Source organism: Chinchilla lanigera, unplaced genomic scaffold, assembly GCF_000276665.1.
Source record: "Chinchilla lanigera isolate Chin_1 unplaced genomic scaffold, ChiLan1.0 scaffold00027, whole genome shotgun sequence".
Lineage (NCBI taxonomy): Eukaryota > Metazoa > Chordata > Mammalia > Rodentia > Chinchillidae > Chinchilla > Chinchilla lanigera.
The window spans coordinates 17,434,982-17,455,695 of record NW_004955428.1 but is presented as its reverse complement, the minus strand read 5'-3'; the positions used below and the strand labels follow the sequence as shown (position 1 = coordinate 17,455,695).

The window sequence follows — 20,714 nt, the reverse complement described above, 5'->3', positions numbered from 1 at the left end:
CGGAAAGGTGCTGCTCCGGCTCCCCCGGCTCCCGGCCCCGCGGCCGCGGCGGGGCCGAGCGTGTGCGGAGGCAGACCCAGGGCTTGTCACTGGTTGAAGGTGGGTTTTTCTTCGGATCGGAGGTGGCGAGTTTTCTGTGCTCTCTGTTCTTGCCTGGCGGTTTAATTTACCAGCCAGCGTGAGCTTCGTTCCAGCTCGCGTGTGAAATGCGAAATTAAGGTTGTGCTTGGTGGCTTCGACTACACTCGGCTGATTGTTCCCACCAGATTTTCTTTTTCTTTCTGTGGAGTCTGACTTAGTGCTTTTAAATGCCCTTTGCTTTCGGAGCAGTGGGTTGCAGAGGGTTCGGTGAGCAGGAATGATGGGGTGTGCAGGCGGAAATGAGGGGGTGTTTTAAGGATCCTGAGTCCCTGCAGGACTCCAGGACTAACCCCAGCAGGTTGTGGTAGTTTCTTGTCCTCGCATCCAGAGAGGGTAGAATGGAGGGGGAACCTCAGCGACGGCGTAGTTTAGAGACATTAGTTAGAGCGGGTCCTGGGCTTCTTTCTGTTCTCTGCCTTAAGACCGTGTTTTTGGTACAGAGTACTAGTGGAGCTGGGCATTTTAAAAAAAATATTACAGTCTTCAATTGGGTTGCATCTGTAGACTTTGGAAGAAATTTGTGTGAAAAATATTCTAATCTACCATTGACTGTAAGTGGGGACATTTTTGTATTTGGTAAGTTATGAATCATACATTATAAATCAGAAGTTACTACTATTACAGGAACATGCTTATTTTATATCAGGATGTTAGTGTGCTTGTTTATTACAAGAAGTACGTTGATTCACAGTTCTAGGGGATTTTGAAAATCAGGATCTGTCGTACAAGTAGATTTTTAAGTTAGAGGAAATACAGATAATTACAGCAGCCAAAATTTCTCCATACTCCTTTGAAGGCCTAACACTTGTGTATGTTACCTTGTTATATGAGTGTACCCCAATTTAAGCTTTTAAAAGTCATTTCACTCTTTGAAATACGAATACTCTGTTATTCACAGAACGATACGTTGAACTGTGTTAGTGTCTATGAGATACTAAGAACTATTTTATTCCTCATATATTCATCTTTATGTTCCGCAGATGACTAATAAGCTAGTTTAGAATCCTGATTTCTGCTGAAAATGACCTCTGATTTTGGGACTACCATTTTAGTATGGAATATGTTTAATTTTTTGGAAAATGCCTTGGTTAATTGCCTCATCATTAATCTGAAGCTTGTAACACCATACAGATAATGAAGCAACAGCACCAAAGCCAGTCTTTTGAGTTTTAAAAAATAGTAGACATTTTCCTTCATGAAAACTGCTAGTGAACTGACAGTGAGCTTTCTTTAGATGAGAGCTGTTGTGGTCTTACGTTCAGTATTCCCTATGAAGGCATATTTCATTTTAATTTTTGTTAGGTTCATAAACAGGAAGGCATTACTTCCCTCTTGATTCTACTTTTTAAAAGCTGGAAAAACCTCTAATTTTTATGGCACGGGGTCTCTTGCTTACATTCTTCTTGTATGATGTGGTCCACCGCCTCTCTTGGAATTGGACTCTGGCCAGGTCCCCAGCATCATTGTAATCCGCTGATGAAGGAGATCATTACCAGGTGGTTTAGGCAATTTGTGACTTGACAGGATTTCCTCCCTCCCTGAAATGCTTCCTGTCGTTTATTCTCTCTTTCTCTCTCTCCCTTTTGTTTTGGTTGTTTTCATTTTTGGTTTCTTTTTTTAGGATTTCAGATGCATGCCAGGTTTCCATTGATTGCCAGAATCCTCGATCACTCCACATGGATCCCCAAAATCAACATGGCAGTGGCAGTTCACTAGTTGTGCTCCAGCAGCCTTCTTTGGATGGCCATCAGAGATTAGACTATGAGAGAGAGATTCAGCCTGCTGCTATTTTGTCCTTAGACCAAATTAAGGCCATCAGAGGCAGCAATGAGTACACTGAAGGACCTTCAGTGGTAAAAAGACCTGCTCCACGGACAGCACCAAGACAAGAAAAGCATGAACGGACTCATGAAATCATTCCAATCAATGTGAATAACAACTATGAGCAGAGACCTACAAGCCACCTGGGACACGTGGGACTCCCCAGTAATGCCAGGGGCCCCATTCTGAGCAGGTCAACCAGCACTGGGAGTGCAGCCAGTTCTGGGAGCAACAGCAGTGCCTCTTCTGAGCAGGGACTGTTAGGAAGGTCACCGCCAACCAGGCCAGTTCCTGGCTATAGGTCCGAAAGGGCGATCCGGACCCAGCCCAAACAGTTGCTTGTGGATGACTTGAAGGGTTCCCTGAAGGAGGACCTGACACAGCACAAGTTCATTTGTGAACAGTGTGGGAAGTGCAAGTGTGGGGAGTGCACAGCTCCCAGGACCCTGCCGTCCTGTTTGGCCTGCAACCGGCAGTGCCTGTGCTCTGCTGAGAGCATGGTAGAGTACGGGACCTGCATGTGCTTGGTCAAGGGCATCTTCTACCACTGCTCCAATGACGATGAAGGGGACTCTTACTCGGATAACCCTTGCTCCTGTTCACAGTCACACTGCTGCTCTAGATACCTGTGTATGGGAGCCATGTCTCTGTGTTTACCTTGCTTACTCTGTTATCCTCCTGCTAAGGGATGCCTGAAGCTGTGCAGGGGGTGTTATGACTGGATTCATCGCCCAGGGTGCAGATGTAAGAACTCCAACACCGTCTATTGTAAGCTGGAGAGCTGCCCTTCCCGGGGTCAGGGGAAACCATCATGATTTTTGGAGGTGGGTTGGACCTCCTGAACTTGGAGCTTTCCGGTTGTGGCTGTTAGAGAATATACTATTAGATACTGATTTTCTTTTCCTTAGAGTTTTTCCCTCTTCCCTGCCTTCTCTTCCCCTGTTCCCAAGGTTTGACTTCTGGATTTTACTCTTCTCTTCTGGACGATCTTCAGTGAGAGCGGACTATGAAACTGCACCTGGCTCCCACTTGTGACAAGAGCCTTTGCCATCCCTTTGAGAGAGTTTTGAGAGCCAGTGGGCTTTTGTGTGGCCTCTTTGTCCTGCAGCAACTTTCCAAAGTTGTGTACGTGAACATAAGACACCCACTCAGACGGGAGGATTTAGAGCTGTTTGTGATTGGGTACTGTGGGAGCAGGGAAATTGGTTTTCAAAGAAGCAACCGTTTAATTGCTTAAATAAGCTATGTATTAAATCTCTCTCCAATTAGAGCTGTCTTCCTCGCATTGGACCGGTAAATAGAATGGGAGGATATATTTTTGTTATAACATAAAAGTTTTCCTTTAACCACTGCCCTCCTTTTTTTGTCCGTCAGAGTTCCCTCAGTTTGGGCGTGGCCTTCCTCTGAGATGCCAGCTGTGGCCCCCTCCCCTTTCCTCCTGTGTAATTTTAGATCTCGCTTTACAGTGTAAGTCTTCACATTGGAGATATATTGTTTGTAACTCGCTCATCCCTATTCTAGCTTTCATATTCGTGAAGGACTCAACTACCTTCCTTCCATACCCCATGCTCATCAAAAATTCGTGTTGTCATTGAGGGCACTTGGATGATTGAAGTTGAAATGATAGCTGATCAATCTATCGGTGTCACAGAACTATGCTGCCTAAAGTGATCTTGGCTCCTTAATGGTCCTTTCGGCCCCTTGGTTAGTTAACAGCTGAGTAACCCTAATCTATTCTGTGTTTTCATTGCCTTAAACCACAAATTGTGGTGCTTTTTGTATATTTTATGTATAAATCACAAAGTTGAATTCTGACTATTTTTAAGACAAAAGTCTGTTAAACTTTTTTATTGTAAAGAATATTTATTATGCGAATCTCTATTATTTTATGATATTTATTGCAAAAGACTGTTGAAATGTACTCATGTCTGAATATAACAAAATATCAATACTTAACGGAAAATAAGGCGACACGAAGAAAGTACGTATGTTAACTATAATGCAGAAAATATATTAATTAATGAAATTGTCTCCCGATTTCTTCATTTGTTTACCTGTACTGTTGAGGTGATTTTATTATTTGCCTTGACTTTTTTTCATCCTCTCACCCATTTTAATTCTTTCCCTTCACATATTAAATGTAGACACTGGTGATCTAAATTATAAGCTGGACATTTTTTGGAAAGTGTATTAGTTAAAGTTTTGAAATCCAAATTCTGTTATATCAACTGCTCAAGTGAAAAGCATTTACCTTGACTGTCTTGGATTAATTAGAAGTTAGTCTTAATCTGTAAGACTTAAAAAGAATTTAGTTTTGAGGACATGCTAGGAGTCTCTGATATTGGAAAACATTTTGGAAGTTGGATGTACCAAGGGAATAGTTCAGTGTGTCAGATTTTAAAAAAATTCCTACCCCTTCCTTTTAGTTTCTTTAGTAAGTACTCAGTGTGATCTGATCATGTTGCACTTCTTCATGTCTGGTGGGGTGAAAAATCTGGGTCCAAAACTTCACACAGATCAAATATGGTGATATTGTACTTTTTAGTCAACCACGGCACAGGTAGGATCTTCGGATCTGATAAAATTTTTGATCATGTGAGTCCTCTGACTCAGTCGTACCAGTTCTCTAGGGCTAAATGACACTGTCAGTAGTTATCTGCATTTGAGAATAATTATTTACATCTGAAAATAAGATGTTGACATAATTTGAACCCGGTTTATCAAAACTCACGCGGCTTTTTGTTTTGGTCATTGCTCATAGATAGTGTGACTACTAATTTAGGAGCATTTGATCTTTATAAATAGGCCTTGCCCCTGCTTTTATACAGACAGGGTGTAATTGGTAGAAATTTGTAATAGTGCTTTTCTGTCAAGCCATTAAGCCTATTAATGGGTAGCATGACAGTTGATATTCTCTCTGTCCTGAAAGTAGAAGTTTCTTGTTAAATGTTTGCTTTGAAAGGTGACTTCATGATCTACAGTATTTTAAAATGTGAACTTGAGTATTTTCCTCTCACACTCAAGTTACGTGATGTTATCACTGATCTCTTAATATTTACAGTATTTCCTTGAGATTCAGCTCATTAGCGAAGTATGTAAACATAGTCTCCCTCAAAATACTGTGTGGTTTTTCCTATTATTATTCAGATACTTGGTCTAATTAGGAGTTGGTGGGAGAGCTGTCTAGCTATAATAAGCAGACTAAGGAGCAGTAGCTTTTATTGAAAGAAATTTATAACTTTTATGAGAATGAGGTATGCTGTACAGTTTAAACTCCTAGCTATCTGGAGAATTCATTAAAGGCATGTTAACATGGTGGTCTGCTGCTTCTAGAGCATATATGTACTCTGGCATAATATCAGGACTTGCTCTTGGAAGTAACAATGGGCTGGAGGTTCACATTTCTAAGAGGCTTGTCAGGTAACAAACACGAACCCTTAGATTGAAAACTTCCTCCGCTCTGATGGTTTAAACCTGAGGATGATAAATATTAGGGTGTGTCCTCCTAAGTGCTTATGAGTCCTGGGCTGTTGAACCTAATACAGATCACCATTCAAAGTGTTAACTAAGACTTTGAAAGAGCTGAACTTTCTTACAATAGCACTGTCATGTATTTAATACAGTGCTGCTCAATGAGAAATGACACACCAAATATATGGGCAGACCTTTTTATTCCACATATTTGTTCCTTATTTTCCAATCAGGATAGCCTGACAGAATGGATTTTCTGTGAAATGGTTTCTTTCTTACTGCCAATTTTTATAAGTCAAAGAAGTCTTACTTATTTAGATAATCTAATTATAAATAAAACCAATACAGGATTTCTATAATTGAGTAGCTTCCTGTTAACAGAGTTTATAAAATGTAATGTGGCCAGGAAATGGAATCTGACAAAGGAGATACATTTCTTTTTGTGAAGACCTAAGGTGAATCTTTAAAGATTATTATATTTAAACACTACATTTAGTGTTATTACATGATTTGCAAAGTTCAAACCATAGAACATTCCAGTTTTTGCTTAACTGAAACAAAAAACAGTAGTTGTTAAAGTGAAAGGAGAGGAGTTAAAAACTGAGTAGTTTTTACCCTGAAATTGACATTAGAACCCAATTCAGAAGACTAATCCCCACAGGATTGATTTAATTTTAGAAGTTACCTCCTTTTCCTAATTCTTTTCTTTTTAAAGTAAAGTGACACATCTTATGGCAGATTTTATGTATAGCTCTTTATACAAAAAACAATCCCTTTCTGAAACATTGAAATGTTAAACAGAAAAAAAAGCAATGTTTTTGTCTTAAACTCTATAATCCTAATGTCAGAAAAGCCTCCCCCTTTTACATTTTTAGTTTCAACAGTTTGTTTTTTTTTTTGGTTTTTTTTTTTTTTTTGGTTTTTCTCCGGTACCAGGAACCAAACTCACGACCTTGCGCTTGCCAGGCAAGCGCTTTTGCCACTGAGCTAAATCCCCAGCCCCTAGTTTGTTTGTTTTTTTAAACGTCTTGAAAACAAAACTAGCTTCTTTTGGTCAATTAATTAATATTTGCAAGCCTACTTTTGTGCTCGTTTTGGCAGCACATATGCTAACATTGGAAGCCTACTTTTTCTATTTTACTGAGTAGATAAAATAGCCTATACCTACCAGACAGTTATTGGTCCTTATATTCTGTATTACCAAGCCATTTTGCTATACTTATTGAAAACCTGCTATGTGTATTATTCTATATACAATAGAATTTTAGAGGTAGAAATAGATCTCAGAGTTATCTTAATGTTTCTCAACCATGTATGAAAATAAATAGGTTACTTTTAAAAAATTTTAAGTTCAGAAGTCTATGTCATAGCACTATCAGAAGGATCTCAAAGAGAGGGATCTACTATTCTGTATTTTCAAAACTTCTTGGGTGATTTCATCAGGTAATTTTGGAACTGATTCGTTTAGCTTTATATTTTCATTTTGAGAATGTAGAAAAAAAAGGCAAGGCTTGAGAAGATAAACTGTATGATAGCTAGGTTAGAGCCAGAAGTCTTTCATCTGATAAAGAATTTGCTTTTCTTAGCAGCCAGCTTAGTGCCTTTCTGGTGCACATTAACCTTTACCATCCCCTTTATCAGAAAGTCTTTGCTTCATAATTAATGTGTTTGTAATTTAAGAAATGTTATTCTACACATATTGTTTGAATTTAGATATCAGGAGTAAATAGCAAATGACTCCATTGCTATTATTTTTCATACATTAATATTAAAATTAACAAGTTTATTGTCCAGGTTTATATGGTAGGAGTAGCACCAATTAATCACTTTGTAAAAGGTAATAGTAACTTGGTGTATAGATTTGAGGACTCATGTGACAGTTTTTCTTAATCACTTTTCTGACATTAGGATTATAGAGACTAAAAAGCTGCATTAAGTACTCTGTTTCCCATTTTTAAAGAGTGTGATGTTACCCGTCAGGTGATATCATAATAATTCTAATTGCAAAAGCTATCAGAGATCATGGAACTGTTTTGAACTGGGTATTTAGGTAAAGTATACTGGAAGCTACATTCACCAGTAGTCTTAGAACTTACTTTGATAAAAGGATCAGAGAACCATAATTTTCATAAAGAAAAATTTAAAGGCCATCTAATCTAGTCCATTAGGGTTGAAAATCCATGTTTAGAGACGTTACTTAAGGTCATGACCTAGGTGCCAAAATAAACTTTATAAAAGACTACTTGTTGCATATGCTTGCATGGCAAATGAAAGGAAGGAAGGAGAATTGGCTGGAGGGCTTGGGGGTTGAATGCAAGTTTCAGGTTAATTTATAAGCAATGAAATTGAACGAATGTTTTAGAGCACAGTTAGGCCCACAGCAAAATCAGTGCCATAAGAAGACAGCCAGATAAAAATACCTGAGTAAATCTGATACAAGAAAACTAGGTGCACACTGAGTTTGACTAATAGTGGTTCTCAGCCTGTAGATTAAAGTTATGAGGAAAAGATAACCACACCAACAGTGAGCAAAAGTAGACACACACTACCCCATGGTTAGACCAGAAACTAGGAATGGGCTTTGGCCTTTGTTTCACGAACACCCATGATTCTGAAGCCCAGCCAGCAAAAGCCACTGAGTTACACTAGAGTCAAGTGCACGGAAATTGCAGGTTAACATCGCAGAGCGTAAGAGGCCAAGTGAGAAGAGGTCTTTGACTAGCTTGAGGATTAGTGAAAATGGAAAGAGGTAAATGTCAGAAGTATTGCAGATTGCAAAGTGCAGCACTTTGCAGTTATTTCTACGTGGGTTTGAGATGAATAGTTGAAAATAATATAAAGGTTTGGGCCTAGACGAATGGGGCAGTGGTATTTGGGGTATGTAGAATGGAAGAAGCTGTGAGTTCTAGTGCAGTGACCGCTTAGGACCAAGTAGAATTGCAGGCAAGTTGCTGTGGAAAAGATCTAGAGTTCAAGAGAGGTGAGTGAAGACCTGTCCTCATGGGGGTGGATAGGAATGGGGTTTTAAATCCCAAAGCGAAAGAATGGCATTAATAGACGCCTCGGGACAAACCCAAAGGAGCTGCCTACATTTGTGGGGGAGGGCATAGGGCCAGTAGACAGATGAGATGACTAAAGAGTTTTAGGCCCGAGAGATCAGCATGTTACTGAGCCAAACGGAAGAGACTTTCAAGGTGGAAATTAGTAATCAAATGTTAAAAGCCGCTCAGACTTCCAATTAACCTTGGTGAGTGGTGTTCAGGTGAAGTTCTAATGAAGACCAGATTGCGTAAGATGAAGTGAGAGGACAGGAAGGACACGCAGGTCACTTGCAGGCTGTTCATGCTAGGACTCCTCAGATGGCATAAGAGTAACTAAGGCAGTGAACACCTGAGAGGGTTCTTAGAATAACAAACTGGAAGACAGCAGGGCCAGGAGAGGGAAGAAATGGAGCAGGGGAACAGTTGAAAGGCACCATCGTAGGAGGTGGAGAAGCAGGAAGAGAGACACAAAGAAGACCTTTGACCTTGACAAGGGCTATTTCACTCAGAGCAAAGGAAGAAGAGAGGGAAAAGAAAGATTCAACGGATTTAGAAAGGGGGAAGGAAAGTCGTAGAAATGCACCCTAGTTTTGGTAACTTCAGTGATGGTCTGTTGATAGTTACAAGCAATCTGGGCTGAAATTAGATTTTGAGTTGAATGGGTGTGGAATACCTACAGCCAGAGGCTGGAATGGCTGGCAGTGTTGGAAAGAGAGACACTGAAGGAAAGAGAAGGGAGGGACCTCAGCTCACAAGGAGCAGGGAATATTCTGGGGAACACTAACTGCTTCTCAGATACGTCTAGACATGCCCTGGAGCTGGTTAGAGGGGCAGGTAAGGCAGAGAGGGTTACCTGGGCGTGGGGGTCAGGAGTTTTATTTACTAAAACGACTGGTTAGAGAATTGCATGAAGGTTCCAAAGAGGTGAGATACAGGTTTACCAAGGCGATGAGGAAGACGTAAGGCTGTGGACCGAGGAGCGTTTCCAACTGAAGGTTGCAGCCGCTGAGGACACTGGCCGTCTCTCCACGCTGATAGGTAGCTGAGATGAAAGGAGCTGGAGATACATGGAGCCCAGGAAGAAGCGGAGGGAAAGGGGAAGCTGGTATTTAGAGCAGTAATCAATTTAGAGAAAATGCCCAAGAAGAGGGGAGAAGACAATCTAGAAGTTGGTGTTTGTGATTAGAAAAGATATTTTTAGATGCCTTAACTTGCTTTTAAACCAATGGATTATAAATTAAGTAATTAAGGTCTGTGGTGGCTCACGCCTGTAATCTCAGCACTCAGGAAGCCGAGGCAGGAGGATCACTGTGAGTTCAAGGCCAGCCTGCCTAGCAAAGCGAGTTTAAGGCCAGCCAGAACGGCATAGTGAAACTGTCTCAAAAAGAAAAAAAAAAAAATGCAGGACTTCTCAAGGAATAATTTTGATCAGCAATGAGGTAGGGAAGTAGAATTTATTACAAATGTGATGTGCCTATTTATAGCAAAAAAGATCTGTTGCCAAAATGTTACCGAATAAAGAAAAAGTCTTCCTGAAAGTTGATTGGCTAATCCTTCAGCCCAAATAATTCGGACAGCCAGAAGACCTGCTTTCCACATTCCCTTCCTTAGGCTTTTGTGTACTTGAGGGGCGGTTCAGAAAGCAAAGGGGTTGGGTCCAAAATCTCAGTCCTATCTACTCCCAGGGTTGTATGTTTCAGATTTTCAGGGAAAGCAGTGAGTAAATTTGATTTCCTAATGAGTACATCTTAGTCCGCTGGGCTACTCAGAATCTGCCTTCTGCAAATGTAGAAAGGCCGATTTTCACAAAGAAAGCTGCTGGTGTCCAGAGTTCTCCACACAGCGTGTGGAGCTTTAAGCTGGTTGCCTTGTGGTTTTGGAATTGCCTGTAATTTCCTCTTTGTATCTGCCTTTGGTCACTTTTTTGGTTTTACTCTTGAGTACCAGAAGCACAATTCAACAGGAGAAGATAAAAGAAAATAAGGATGATACGATTTATCAGTTGAGCTTCTCACCAAATATTTATTGTTGACAGACTGACTAGAGTTATTTTTAAAAGCTTTAGGATGGGGCCAAATATGGTGGCACACACCTGTAATCTCAGTGCCCTGGGAGGCTGAGGCAGGAGGATCACAAGCTGTTCAAGTCCAGCCTGGGCAATTTGGTTTTTCTGTTTTTTTCTTTTTGCAATTTGTTGATTTAGTGAGAGACTATCTCAAAATAAAAAGTTAAAAAAGGCTGTGGGTGTAGCTCAGTGAGAAGAGCCTGGGTTTCATTCCCAGTGCCTTCCTCCCCAAAAAACCAGCTTCAGACTAAGAAAAGAAGGATGCTGAAATTAATAACCAAGTTGAATTTAGTTTTTGTTTTATTATGGATTGTAAACCATTTATTCGTTTATTCCACAGCCATGTTAGGTTCTCAGGATGCCAACAACATGACTAGTGTAGTGGCAGTAGGTGAGCAGGCTGCAAGTCTGGGAGGACTTCCTAGAGAGGACGAGGCCAGGTGCTGCTTCAGGGAGGAAATCCTTCAGAAAAGCTGAGAGCGTGCCAGTGGGTGCGGTCTGGGATAGGAGGGTGGGAAGGCTGCAGGTGAACCCGGGTGTTTGGAGAGTAAGCTGCCTGTGGGGAGGCGGGTCAGAGATGCAAAGTGGGAGTCAGTGATAGTTCGGATCCTGGGGATGATACGGAGCTGGTGACCGTTTCTAATCAGGAGAGTAACATGGCCCAGTTAGTTCCAGAGAGACCCTTTCGGGCAGCCCTGGGGAGTGTTGCTGGACTGGAGCGGCTGGAGACCAGCGGGCTGGCTCGTGTAACAGCCAAGGTGCTTAGTGTGATGGGGACAGCGGAGAGGAAAGGAGGGGAGGGACAGCAGATGGCGGGTGAGGAAGAGGGGGGAGGAATCTGGGTGACAGCACTGGGTTAACTCACATCCTGAAAGCAGCCGCTTTATAAATGAGATATGTCAGGAGACCAACATTTTCCATACTGAATATGCTACAAAATGCGCAGGTTGAAGTGTCTTTTATCCCCCTGACCCACCTGTCTCCTGGGACATTTAATAGGTAAGGAAGTGGACAGAAGCAGGAAGCAAGAAGGCAGAGAAGAGAATCACAGGCATTGAAAATCAAACAGAAGCTAAATCACTAACTTATTCTTCTATCCCAGCTCCCCAAATGGATTGTATACCAGGAAGAAAAGTGGACTATGTATCTGAGCTTCACTATCAGAAATACTAAAGCCAGCCAGATGTGGTGGTACACACCTGTAATCCCATCTCTCAGGAGGCTGAGGCAGGAGGATCGCTATGAGCTCAAGGCCAGCCTGGGCTACATAGTGAGTCCAAGGCCAGCTTGAAGTCCATATTTAAGTCAACTATTCTTTCCTAAATGGCTAATACCATTTCTTCCTTTACTCCACTACTCACCCTTCTCTCCCGTCATCTCATTTCAAATCAGTGCAGTACCTTTATTTAAAAAGAAAATAAAAAAGCACAGTGTTTGTAACTCCAGTGTTCTGGTTTTCCTTACTCCCCGTATTTTTCTTTGCCTCTTTGTGAGAGTCAGAAATGGTGGTGGTGACGGTGAACAAGGCTGGAGAACTTGTATACTAGGTGATTGGGAATTACAATTAGAGAAAGATTTGAAGCCACTCCAAATCAAACCTGAGAGGTACTTTCAAAGCTACTGAGGCCTGGCACGGTGGTGCACAGCTGTAATTCCAGCACTCTGGCAGTCTGAGGCAGGAGAATTACAAGTTCAAGCCCAGCCTGGACAATTCAGCAACTCAGCGAGATCTTGTCTCAGAATAAAAAGAGACCAGGGAAAGGCCTGGGCTTAACGCTGTGCACTGCAAAGGGGAAAAAAGGTATAGTTCCTTTCATTTATTTTAAAGATAGTTGAACCTTAGAGAGGGGAAATAGCTTGCTACAAAAATAACTAGTAGGAAATAGTGTCAATAGAATGGGAAAAAGATATGGAAAACACTTCAAAAACCTGTATTATGTCCACCGTACAGACCTGGTCTGTTCTTGAAGTCGGAGAGTTTAAGTTACTATTCCTAAGTAGAGTACACCAAGACAATAGTCTGATGCAGTAACGTCTGAGTTTTGCAGAAACTATACAAATGAAGTGCAAAATAATTTTGGTTTTGGTATTGGTCCTTTTTTTTTTTTTTTTGGTTTGTTTTAGTGAAATGCCTGTAGAAGATTACTTTGGAGTTAAAATTTTTCTACATTTTATAGGTGGTATGAGACACATGTAGAGACTTGGAAACACTCTTTTTGAAAGGTAATCATTATAAAACAGTATGACGAATTTGAGAGAAGCTGGCAGTGCATGATTTCAGAAGTCTAGCAAAAATATGTCAAGTGTGAAAGTCCACACTTCTCACTTTGTGTAGATAATGGAATTTTTTCCCTCTTTGACGCTGAGGTCAAAGGGACACCATGTGGTCCCTTCATTTCTCAAACATCTTAATGCAAGCGGGGAGAGGGTCTCTTGATCCTTCAGGAAAATACGCTTTGCGTGGATTGTAAAATCTGGCCAATTTTGGAGAGAAGAAAAGCGGGCAGTACTGTTGGAAAAAAAAGTCTGCTTGAACTTGCCTTTCTTGAAAAAAACAAAACCCAACATTCTTTGAGAAAGCATTTTTTTCAAAAGTATTTGCCCTTGAGCATTTTTTCCTACTTACCCATGCTTATCTTTCAAAACAAACATTTATTCCTTTCTACTATAGAGTGAGGAAGTTCCTTTGAGGTTATGCCCTACAAACCTATCCAAGCAGTAACTGTCACCTCCTTCCGATGGCACAACAAATGACTAACTCAACCACAGGCCGCTTGGAGCTGTGAGCGGTGATTTCATGATGGGGGCTGTTCAGATGTTACTACCTATGGGGCAGTTTCTCAAGGGGAAAAAACACACCACTGTATTTTTGTGTGCAAATAAAATTTTGGGTCCTTTTGACCCAATGGAAAATGTGTGTCTGCTAGTGGCTGCCTAGTTGGAATAAGATGATTTACACTTGGAAACATTTGTGTCATTTATCATATGATGTTACTGGCATACAGCATGACTGCATAACAAATAACCATATTAAAAATTAATCTTTTCCAGTTCATCAGACTGTATGTCTTTCTGAAGCCCCGCCTTTGCTCTTTCCTGCTTGCCCTCTCTTCTCTTCCTGTAGTCACTCTTTACATTAAGTACAGGATTAAATTAAAATTTATGCCCCAGGTACTTGGGGCTGTGCTTTCAGACTCCAGCCTGCCCTTTCACCCTTCTCTCCTACTTTTCTGAAACATAAATCTTCTATCCTGTGGAATTGATTCACTCCCCGTCCCTGAAACACACCTTCAAATCCAGACTTCCAAAACTTCCCTTGCCTTTTTTAATCCTACTCTTTTATAGCTCGGTTTAAGCCCCACTTCTCTGATTGATCAGGCTAAAACAATTTTTCCAGGAAATCCTTGAACAACAGCATTGTGTGAACTGCCATTACTTTTAATGTTGATTTTTTATTGTTTATATCTTGTCTCCCCTTCTGTATTATAATTCTTTGAGACAGGAATTATGTTGCCGGTTTAACTGTACCAACAAGTTACTTGCCCATAGTAGCTACTTCATAAAGATTCATCAATGTGTTTTCCTGCATTTTACAACTGAATCATAAAAGCCTGTATTTGGCTTTTGTTTTTCTGGCCAGAGGGCCATGCACTATATTAATAAAATTTATATTCTTATATAATGTGTATCCTGTTTAAAGTCATTTTAGTCTTGCAAATATTAAATAGAATTCTTTCAAAAACTATGCAATTGTTTGCTGTAAAGCAATGTCGTTGACTGTGTAAAAAGGGGCGCCTTAGCACATGCTTGAGGTCACAGCTGCTCAGAGGCTGAGGCAGGAGAGTAGCAAGTTCGAGTCCAGCCTAGGCAATTTAGATAGAGCCTGTCTTAAAATTTAAAAAAAAATAAGTGAAACCTGTGGATATAGCTCAGTGGTAAAGAGCCCTTACAATAGCACAAAGGAAAACAATTGTGGTAGTCAACATTTGGGGGCAACTCTTTTGAAGACATGGTATTTTCTTGCCATTTACTCAATGTAGTAAGGTATTTGCTCTGTAACATCCTAATAGATAGGGCTCACATGGGGAGTGCCTGGGATTATCTGCTTCTGCATTTTACTAGTCATTTCTTAGTTATTCCTAACAAAACTGCTTGTTCTTTCCTGTTAAAGAGTCCAAAGTATCCTTAAGATTGACACTGAGTTAATTAGGAATCTTGGGAAAAGCCAGAACCTATCTCAGCTTCTCAGATACTAATTAATGTTCTTGCTCCTGGATGCTAAACTATATTTACTCTTCTTGCTAAACTTGGCATGGGTATAAAACCCTTTTTCAAAGATACTGTAAGTGTTTTTAATGGTTTTGGGTAGGTCTTTGTACAATGTTGTGTAACCTAATGTTGTTATGTAACGTAAATGTGACTATGATATCAGTCAAATCAAAACACTGTTGGTAGCAAATATCTCAAATTGTATACCATACCCCCCCTTGTCTGTGGTCACTCTTGTCAGATAACCGAGTGTCTTGGAATGTATTCCCCTAGAATAAGGAGCGACTATTGTACTGAACATGACACTTTCGTTAGTCCTTAGATTTATAAACGTTGGGATTTCAACAAACTTACAAGAAGGGACCAAGTTATTAGCATAGTTTTGTAGATAAGGAAGTGTGACACAGGGAAGAAATGTGATTTTCACACTGATTGATGAAATCAGGACTCGAACTTAACTTCCCTGATTCTATGAGTTCGTTCTGCTCTTTTCACGCTTCCTGTGCAAGACCTAGGAGATGTGTGTGCCATAGCAGCTGAGCAGCCTCAGCAGACGCCCAGGACTTGCACTGTGATGGAACATCCAGCTGAGAAAAGTGTCTATTTTCATTCTTGAATTTTACAGAGTTTCAAGTGAAATGTGCTGTTTGTGTGAAGGAGAATCTGGCCAGTTTTTAAACTGAATTCCATTCCTATGGTTTAGAAAGACTGTTGTTTGTAGGCAATGTATATTCTGATTTTTATTGTTTTAGTGCTGTAGTTTATCATAACTCACTTAAGCTATCTGTAGTGAATAGTTGACCTCATATTAAATTGTCCCCTCCAACCTCATCCTCTGCTCAAGTTATTAAGCAGGAAGAATCTAATTATATAGTCTCATTCTGAGGAGAACTAGGGAGCCTGAGTAGAAATCTAAATGATGCACGTGACTCTCAGAGTCGAGGACACTAGAGCCTGGTCTCATGGCACTCTAATTAAAAACTTGTATTTCTGCAGATTTATTCTGTGGTCCTTACTGAGCAGATCTGCCCGGGCTTTCTGTGGGTGAATTTTTCAGCAGGAATGCAGGCTTTGTTTCTCTGAATAGTTGAGTGCAGATTAGTGGTACGCCAATTTCCTGTGGCCTTTCAGAGCTGCAATTTGAGCCCTGTTTGCTCCTGGCCCTTGCACAATTGAGAACAATGGGTGACTTCTTTCAGGTTTCACTTCAGGGCTCTTAGAAACAGGGGAAGTGGCTAAAGCCCTACTTTACAGGTAATTAACAATAGATAATGTTTGCTCTGCATTTTTTGGAGCCGATAAAAGGTAGAAGAACATATTCAGCTCCTGATTTAGACACCGTGCAGTGGTTTTATGGACACAATAACTGTCTTAGCATGAGCAAGGTAGCAGAGAGTATTTGGGTCACGTATACAACAACCCAAAACTTTTTAAAAATGGGAGAAAAAAATAATATTAAAACATTGAAGGGTAACCAAGAAAGCACTCTTGTAGAGAAACTGCACTCTAAAAACCAAGCATTTTGATTTAGGGTACATTCATTGTATCTGTCTGTTATAGGAGGTAAACCGTCTTCATAACCTGTTGATATTTATTTGAGATAACTTAAGATAAGTTCAATGCTAGAATTCACCTGCTAGAATACTGCCAGCTTAATAAGTTTTAGTTTGCCGTCACATTTAATCACTTAGACACATCATTCTTATGAAATAGTCTCAGGTGTCTAACTTGTTGTGGAACGTGGTGTGTTCTTACCTTTTTATTGTATCTTTGGTAGTTACAGGGTATTAATCCTCTGACTAAATAATATTTTATAGGCCATCTTTCCTGCAGTGTAGTAAGTCCAGGTTGTGACAAAGCCAGTGTACAGTAGAGCTGACAGACTGATTTCCACGATGTTCAGCAGTTACGAAGTATTGTATAACTGTGTACATACTGGCCAACGCAATGGGTAGATAGACGATGAAGTTCTTGTCCTTAAGGAAATTATGGGCTCTTCGGAAAAAAAAGTAATGTCAGTTTTAATGCACCTACATTCATTAGTTGAAGTGTGTAGGCAGTGCTCTTGAATAACTTGTAAAGACTGGGTCAGGTCTGAGATTCCCCAAGTAACTTATTTTTAGTGTGAACATGACTCTAACCAGAAGCTGGTGGCTTTTTGTTCCAAGCCACTTCTAACTAGAAGCATGAAAATGTCACCTTACTCATCTGCTCTGGAGAGATGATGAACACAGAGAAGTTGCTTTAGTGGGACATTTATCTATTGTTTAAAAACAGAACAGCTTTTCTAAGTGTGTTGGATGCCCTCAAGAGGAGTATCTTAAGTGCAGGGGTGTGCAGAGGTGAGGAAGTCTGCATCAATTTGTTCTTAGCCTTGCTGAGCTCTGGGAGTGGGTTCAGCACAGTGCTGTGTGTGTGTGTGTGTGTGTGTGTGTGTGTGTGTGTGTGTCTTCAGGGGCAAGGTACACGCTCTTGATCTCTACAAACAGCTGGGAAGCCAGGCCTGTGCAACTCAGGGACTTAGCCGGACCTTGTTTGAAAATCAAACCAAAGAGGGATGAAGATGTAAATCAGCCGAAGACACTGCCCTCCTCCAAGTAATGTGTTTATTGTAACATTGTATTTGCAAATGTAGAAAATATCAAGACAAAAATAAAAATCTTATATAATCTGGCTGGTCATTTCTTTTCTAAGAAGGACTTTGTGTGTGTGCGTGTGCGTGTGTATGTGTGTGTGTGTGTGTGTGTGTGTGTGTGTGTTTTCTTTTGTGATGCTAGAGATGGAACCCAGGACCTTGAGTGAGCACTGTAAGTAAACACTTTGCCACTGAGCCATAGCCCCAGCCCTGAAATATATCCTTTATTTGTCTACTAGTTTCTTTACTTTTTTTGTCGGGGATGAGTGGGTACTGAGGTGTGAACCAAGGATCTTTGTACTGAACTATATCCCCAGTCCTTTAAAAAAAGTTTTTTAAGATAGGGTCCTACTAGGTTCCCCTGGCTGGGTTGAACTTGTGATCCTCCTGACTCAGCCTCCCAGGGTGCTGGGATTATTGGCATGTACCACTGTGTCCTGCACATGTCTTTAGTTTCTAAAATAAAAATTGAGAAGTAAAACACTCCTCCACTTGTATTCTCCCTTTAGTCACTTCTATCACTCTTTGAACCTCTTAGAATAGAAGCACTGATTCCAAAACATGGTATAGACCAGGGTGATCTTTCATAAAATAGTTACTCTGAAAATAACCAGAGTTTGTATTTTATTTCATTTACTGCCTCATTGTCTATCTTCTTAACAAAGTGAAGATCTTTTCAGAGAGTACAGAAGAGGGGAAAGCTCAGCTTGTCGTTATCAGCTTTCTAGGATTTACCCAGCCAAATACATTTATTGGAGAAAAACCAAGATTGTGACTGTAAATGAAGCATGGCCGTAAATGAATATTGGATTGGCAGTGAAAAGGGTAGAAGCGCAGTGGCAAGGACGATTCTCACTTACCAAACCTTTAACCAATACTGCCAATGATTTCAACAAAATAATCCTGGAAAGATTTTTTTTTTAAAAAACATGAACATTGTATTGTCTCCCTAGTGTAAGAAACTGAAAGAGTAAATAAGGTGCAAAAGGTACAATTGATATAGTGAAAGGGAAAGAAACTGCTCAAAAGGAAAGATCAACTGGGATAGGAAAAAGGGGAAAAGAAAGAAGGTAATATATATATATATATATATATATATATATATATATATATGATAGCTAAGAATAGTACTGCTAATTTCTATTTGTTCATTGAAAAGAACAGTTAGCACTTATATTGTTTGATCAATTTTACATGCCTATATCTGGTAATGTGAACACCTATTTTGAGGGTAACTACATGCAATATAATAACCATTGTTAAGTTCCTATCATTTTGTCTTGAAATTCTGTATCATCTTTATTGTTTTTTTTTCCTCTCTTTAAAATTTAAAAAAAAAAAAAATCGTGGCTGGGGATATAGCTCAGTGGCAGAAGCACCTGCCTGGCAAGCTCAAGGTCCTGAGTTTGATTCCTAGCACCAAAAAATAAAAAATAAAAAACAAAAAACGACGAAAAAAACATGAACTAAAAACAACAACAACAAAAACCACATGAACCTTGGTTTTGCTGTGTGAGCCCAGAAGCTGTCCCAGCCCCCACTTTTTATGTTAGTGACATTAATAGTACTAATAATTTTTCTTAAGAAACTTTGTCTCTGAAAACTAATGTTCATCATTTCATCCACAGGGACTGGCTTGGAATTATGTAATCAACTGTATTATCACTGTCATTAAAATCAGCATATATTTCTTTCCAATTATACAGGAACCGATTGCTTAAAGTATTCATTTAAAGTATGATTTAATGTTTACATAGCAGACGTGTATGTTTATCATGTTAAAGGGTTAAAGAAGTAAATATTTTGTGTTCTTTGAGAGCTCCAAGTGGCTGCTCAGTTGCGTACACTTGTGATTAGCTGTGTGTACATCTACATAGTTATTGATGTCAAAATAATCCTATTATACCAATCCTAACAGAATGTTCAAACTCTATTATTCTTTTGTTCCACAGGTGAGTGGAACTCTTCATTGTAAGCAAACTAACATCTTTGGTGTACATCATTTTCATATGCGAATGACCCTTCATCTTTTCCAGTGAAAAAGGTTACTTGATGTAACAATTGATGTACTCAGGAAGAAGTGATGACCCAACTTGACTTTGTTTAATTAACCTTTCACTCCTAGATAGGTAGGTGTTCCCCCCCAAATTAAGGTATTTTAAAGCAGCAATGAGCTCACTTAATTTCTCTATTTTAAACAGTGTGCTTTTGATGGCTTACTAGACACGACATCACAGTTTCCTGTTTCAATTTGAATTAAACAGGTTGGAGAAAACCATTTGCCTCTGAAACTCTAGGGACAAAAACCCCTCAGAAGCATGATGGCTTTTTGAAGTTGTTAAAGAGAATTAAAACTACAATACTGATGAACCAAACATACAACCTCCTTCAACCCGCCTCCAACCCAAAAGATAGGGAAAACTAACTAGCATAGGGATGGGATGAGGGAAATGACTATTTAAGTCTGTCACGTATAAGGGCTCTGAGGATTTTAAATTTTCCTTTCCAATCACAGCTAACTGAGCACTTTGTGTCTTGGCAAAGCTGTGTTTCATACCCTTAACTGAGAAAGGGGAATTGAAGCTACAGTCGTGCTTTGAGACTCAGTAAGTCACTTGCATTCAGAATTTAGAGGTGATGATGCTGTAGGATGTGGTGTTTAACAGTTTGGTAAATACAAAAATGGTATTGAATCTTTTTTTGAGCCCCTAGGGTATTAAAAATTGACATTAACAGGTCACTCTCTTGGGTACTTGTTATTTTATTACTTTTAAAAAAGCAACCAAATTCCTCTACCTGAAACACTTCTGAAAATCACACAAATCAACTACAAATGGTTTTTAAGAAATTGCAAATCTTACAAATTAAGAATCTTACAAATGAAGAACTCTTAAGTTCTAATATATGTTCTAATATAAGTTGAGGAGACTTATTCTTTCTAATAAACTACAAGGACTAATTCATTCCCTCCTCTGCATGCAGGAACCCAGGTCACCAAGTGCTACAGCCATCAGCTGAGGTCCCCATCATTTTAGTTCATGTTGCCAAAAAAGCCGTTGAACTCTTTGCTGGCTTTGTGTGACTCCTCTTCAACAAAAGGCAGTTGAATTTGCTGGAACCTCCTCCATTCTCTGAACGTTTTTTGGAAGCAGTATATTTATTCTTTGCATATTAGTACTCATTCTCAGATAACTTACTTTATTTCTGGTTTTCTTTCCTCCACTGCATAGTAAGTTCCTTGAAAGAACAGAGCTCTCTTTTTCTCATCCTA

General features: G+C 39.9%; 1 protein-coding gene across 1 annotated transcript; it reads left to right on the top strand.

Moving 5' to 3' along the window:
- Spry1 (sprouty RTK signaling antagonist 1) lies at positions 1 to 3,993 on the top strand (the record flags this gene model as incomplete). Its single annotated transcript, XM_005386752.2, is given in 2 exon segments — positions 1 to 99; positions 1,763 to 3,993. A coding segment is annotated over 1 exon segment (960 nt). The 3' UTR covers positions 2,778 to 3,993.
- Between the last annotated feature and the right edge of the window lie 16,721 nt (positions 3,994 to 20,714).